General features: G+C 40.2%; 1 protein-coding gene across 1 annotated transcript; it reads left to right on the forward strand.

Annotated features, from left to right (window-relative positions):
* The first annotated feature begins 1,803 nt into the window (after positions 1-1,803).
* klf2a (Kruppel-like factor 2a) lies at positions 1,804-4,680 on the forward strand. Its single transcript, XM_017478832.3, has 3 exons — positions 1,804-2,059; positions 2,730-3,642; positions 3,754-4,680. Exons 1-3 carry the CDS (start codon positions 1,988-1,990, stop codon positions 3,927-3,929), a joined length of 1,161 nt encoding a protein of 386 aa, XP_017334321.1. The 5' UTR covers positions 1,804-1,987; the 3' UTR covers positions 3,930-4,680.
* Positions 4,681-5,223: the final 543 nt, after the last annotated feature.

The raw sequence follows: 5,223 nt of genomic DNA on the forward strand, positions 1-5,223 counted from the left end.
TGCCTTCGATGTTGGTTACAGCTTTACCTCTGACTGTTACAAAGCTCTGACACTGGAGACTCCTTCCATAAATGTTAAATAAATGTCTCCTTACAGAAAAAGGCACCATATCAACGATTAAATAGTAATACATCTTTTTTTAAAAATATGTTTATTATTCTTTGATTATAGGGAGTGTCCAACGTACACATCCCTATGATTGAGTTGTTACTAAAGAAAGGATAATGTATAGGAATGAGCACATTTCTATAAACATTTGCACTACTGTTAATGCTGCTGAAAATGAAGAAACGGGTACTGTGAATACAATTTTATAAACATTCGCTGAGCACTTTATTAGGAACACCTGTACACCCACTCATTCATGCAATTAGCTAATCAGCCAATCATGTGGCAGCAGTGCAATGCATAAAATCACACAGAAATCCAGTGAGTGACAGTTGATGACAGAGGTCAGTGGAGAATGGCCAGACTGTTTTAGCTGAAAGAAAGGCTAGAGTAATTCAGATAGCCACTCTGTATAACTGTGGTGAGCAGAAAAGCATTTCAGAATGCACAACACTTGAGGTTTTGAGTCAAAACTTGAGGTGGATGGGCTACTACAGCACAAAACCATGCAGAGTGGGCAATGTTTTCTTGGCACACTTTGGGACCATTAATACCAATCAATCATCACTTGAATGCCATGGCCTATTTGAGTATTGTTGCTGACCATGTGTATCCCTTCATGGCTACAATTTACCCATCTTCTAATTCTTCAAAGCAAAAGTAGTTTCAAACTGGTTTCATGAACATGACAATGAGTTGAATGTTCTTCACTGCTCTTCCCAGTCACTGAATCTGTATCCAGTAGAACACCTTTGGTAGATCTGGTTGAACTGGAGAAAAATCTGCCAGAATTGCATTATGCAATCGTGTCAACATGGACCAGAATCTCAGGAACATTTCCAACATCTTGCGGCATCCATGCCACGAAGAATTGAGGCTGTTTTGAGAGTAAAGGGAGGTCCTAACATTGACCTTTATCTCATTACAATGGCAAGTGAACAGTCAAGTCTCAGAGTTGATGTGTTGGAAACAGGACAAATGGACAAGCATAAGGATCTGAGTGGTTTTGACAAGGGCCAAACTATAATGGCTAGATGACTGGGTCAGAGCATCTCCACCTATTTTCACTCACCTAGCATTGTACTGTAGACATTTTTCTCATCTAGCTAGTGTTTGAACTCATTGTGGTCAGTTTTATGTTGAAGATGTTTAATCACTCGTATTATAGGAAGACGCTGTTTATGTAATCGTTACTAATCGTGAAATACGCTGTTATGTTCATTTTGGATTGATACCCGATACCACTATAGGTATCACTGCATCCCTACTAATAAATTATAAAAATGATAATAATATTAATTAATTAATTTGTTAATTAATTAATAATAATAATAATAATAATAATAATAATAATAATAATAATAATAATAATAATGTTTACAGTCTCAAAACACATTTTAAGTGGTCGCTTATTGTTCACAACACATTCACCAATACAGAAAACTGCGCAGGTATAAACCGTTCGTTAATATGAAGTGCGTTTATAGAATATGTAAGGGTGTAAAGTGAATTCTGTGAGTTTGTAAACCGTCTTAAACTTCCACTATAGACCTTCTAGAGCAGCTCCGGGCTCTGACTGAAAAGTCCGCCTATATATACCAGAGCTAAAATTAGGGCCGGGCACTGCGTTATTTCCTCCGCCTCGCGCAATTGGTCGGCGCTGAGCTCGCGCGGTGGTATTTATGTGCAAAGCAGCTTCATAGAGAGACATAAAGAGAAAGAGAGCAGGAGCTGGAGTGTTTTTTTACGAACACACACACATATACATACACACTGAGTGTTCGTGCACGGATCACGGCTGCTCCCTCCTGAAGCTCGAGCAGCCTTGAGAACGAAATCCTGTTTATTAAAGTGTTCTTCCCCCCTGAATTGACTGGAGATGGCCTTAAGCGGGACCATTTTGCCATCCATTTCAACTTTTTCCGCTCAGAAGGAAAAATGCTGGGAAAACGTGAGTATCGAGTTTCGGGTTTGTTATCTGAGATTAGTGGAAAAGTGTGATTTGTAAACTCTTTAACACGTGAATGTATTGAAACGCACAGATACGTGCGTGCTTATTTAACGCGCGTGATCTAGCTGTGCGTTTTAGTTCATTCACGTGTTGGGGAAGATCTCATGTGTTGCGTTTGGGGATCTGAACATTTCAAACGGGACATGATGGATTTAAATCATTTAGAGCACGTACATGATGCTTCGGACAAAATCCAAATGTGTTTTAACCAGCAAACTGTTTCATGGTTTCATGTTTTCTGTTTCAAAGATGATTATATATATAATAATTATATAGTGTGTTTTAATCATCAGAATACTCTACTAATAATGCCTTTAAAATCTTTTATGCTCTGAACAACTTTGAACTTCTGAAAACTAGATAAAGTTTTTTTTGTATTATATAATTATACTGTGTATAATCATTAGAATACTCTACTAATAATGCCTTTAAAATGTTTATGCTCTGAACAACTTTGAACTTCTGAAAACTAGATAAAGTTTTTTTTGTTTGTTTGTTTGTTTCAATCAAGCATGAATTCCTAATATTTTCTAGGGAAATAAAATGTCTTCCAAATAAGGAATTAGATCAAGTGCAAAAATCAAGCTAAATACTGCTTTTATTGTTACAGAGATGGAAGGATGACTTGGACAGGTCCATGCTGTCCAGCTGCTTGGCTGATCTGTCTCACAGCATGGACGCCTTTGTCAGAGGCGATGACGAGGACCTTGACAAGTACCTGGACCTGGAGTTTATTCTGGCCAACACGGCAGGGTCAGAGAACCTCTCGGCACAAGGCATGAGTGCAGCAAATGATTACAGGATGCAGGAGTGCAGAAATGTGTACACATCGGCTCCGTCTACAGTGTACACTGTGCCTGAGCTGAACGCCTCTCCACCGCCTTACGGTGTCAGTCTGATGGCTGAGCTCCTGCGTCCAGAGGTGGATACATACTGCCCACCTCCTCCTCATCCTCCTCCCAACAACACCACCACTGTCCAGGGAAGATTCCTGGTCCGGTCGGCATTCTCCAATCAGGACGTCGCTGAGCACATCAAAGTGGAGCCACGTATGGATGGTTACGGACCTGTAGTGGGCATGGTGCCTAAAATTAAACGAGAGAGCGACAGTTCTTGCATGAGGGCTTACGAACAGCCTCTGCTTGCTCATTCACCTCAGGGTTCAGGGAGCATGACGCCGCCTCTGAGCCCAGCTGAGATCAATGCACTTAACACGGACGCTCAGAGCCAGCTGTGCCACTCGGTGGCGTATTCACAGAGCTATGCATGCCACGCCCCCACACACATACAGCTCCCATATCAAAGCGCGCAGCCTCGTTTCGACACCATGGCAGTGCCGAATGGCGGGCAGAGGGTTCTCCTTACGCCACCTTCATCCCCGTTAGAGCTGGATGCCAAACCAAAGAGGGGGAGACGCACGTGGCCGAGGAAGAGGACGGCAACTCATACCTGCACTTACGCTGGATGTGGCAAAACTTACACCAAGAGTTCACACCTGAAGGCACACCAAAGGACACACACCGGTAAGATTGCTAATATAATTATCAAATATCGACTATTATTGTCAGAGTTGAACCAATTCCATGGTGGAATATCCTGAGAATATCTAAATGTTGTATGATGTGCTTTGGTAGGTGAGAAGCCGTATCACTGCAGTTGGGAAGGTTGCGGTTGGAAGTTCGCCCGCTCCGACGAGTTGACTCGCCATTTCCGGAAGCACACCGGCCACCGACCCTTCCAGTGTCACCTCTGCGAGCGTGCCTTCTCCAGGTCCGACCATCTCGCACTGCACATGAAGCGCCACATGTAGAAACCGGACTAAGAATGGACTAAAGCACAGTGCTTTTCTGTGCCGATCAAGATGTTCTTCTCTTATTGCATCTGCTCTGTTTGTGTTACTTTAGACAGCAGAGGTTCTCAATCCAATTTTCTTGAGAAGCTCTAATCTAATCTGTAGACTGCACATTGTGCTGAATGCTATGCAACCATTTGTAGCTGGTACTACTTTTTTTTTTATAATATATTTGTCAAAGAATTACAAAAACAACACAACAGAACCACTTGTAAGAACGAGTAGGCTGGACCTGCACAAATCTGACGCAACTGGAATCAGTAGAAACATGATACCAACATGATGTGCCTCCCACATCACGATCGTGCCTTTTTTTTAATGATTTTTTTAAAATCAATTACTTTGACTATACATCTCAAGTGCCATGAAATTTCCTTATATGTAAAAAAAATAAAAATAAAAAATAAATAAAAATAAAAATGAAATAAGCTTTTAGACAATGTTTTTATTTTTTAAAACTGCCACTCAAGCCATGTGAAAACTGAATGTTTTGGACAGTATATTTGTATATTAATCTTTCAATCAGGGTCTTTTTTATGTTAATTGTTTAAGTATTTTAAATTGTATTACAAACTGTACACATGTTCAACATGACATGACAAGGGCTACAATTCTGAACTGTTTTGGGACAAAGTCTTTTGACTTGTACATAATTTATGTGATGTAAATAGTGTATTTACTGTACATATTAAACTTAACTGAGATTCTATACGTTGTGTTGGGTGTGATGACTTCATCAGAGAGTGCTCCTCTCTTTGAATAATCTCTGTTCTTTGTGTTCGTATTCTCCAGTATTATAAGGTTCCAGAGTGCAAGATTTCAGCAGTCACTGTTTTGATACTCGAATCCATCTAGTGAGCTTTGAGCAAGGCCAGTTTTCTGTGCTGAGGCTTGGCTAGATACAAGTCTGTTTAACTCAAGAGGCTTAAAAGTTGTGTTAGCGTTGGAGGTAATGTGAGTTCATGACCCTCAACCCTCAACCTCAGATCTTAGCTTGAATTGGATTCAGACTGGTTTGTAAGTCATAAAAATAAAAAATGAATTCAACATGAACACACAATGTATAAGAGAAAGTATGTCAAATAGAATAAGAAATCCTACAAGTGTCTAGAGTATTAAAAAACATAACAGCGACTGTTAAAACACTTTCATCTTAAAAGAGAACACAATCCTGTCCAACAAATAAAACGCACTCAGTGGCAGTGTGTCCAGAGGTGTTTGTTTGTTGCTGTTTTTGGAAGAACACATCACC

The sequence above is a fragment of the Ictalurus punctatus genome, chromosome 10 (genome assembly GCF_001660625.3).
Source record: "Ictalurus punctatus breed USDA103 chromosome 10, Coco_2.0, whole genome shotgun sequence".
NCBI classification, from domain to species: Eukaryota; Metazoa; Chordata; class Actinopteri; order Siluriformes; family Ictaluridae; genus Ictalurus; species Ictalurus punctatus.

What these genes read in the sequence shown, in the direction of transcription:
- klf2a (XM_017478832.3), top strand. Translation starts at nt 1,988, where the DNA reads ATGGCCTTAAGCGGGACCATTTTGCCATCCATTTCAACTTTTTCCGCT. An exon ending in AGGAAAAATGCTGGGAAAAC is followed by an intron (nt 2,060 to 2,729) that starts GTGAGTATCGAG and finishes TTATTGTTACAG; the next exon opens with AGATGGAAGGATGACTTGGA. An exon ending in ACACCAAAGGACACACACCG is followed by an intron (nt 3,643 to 3,753) that starts GTAAGATTGCTA and finishes GTGCTTTGGTAG; the next exon opens with GTGAGAAGCCGTATCACTGC.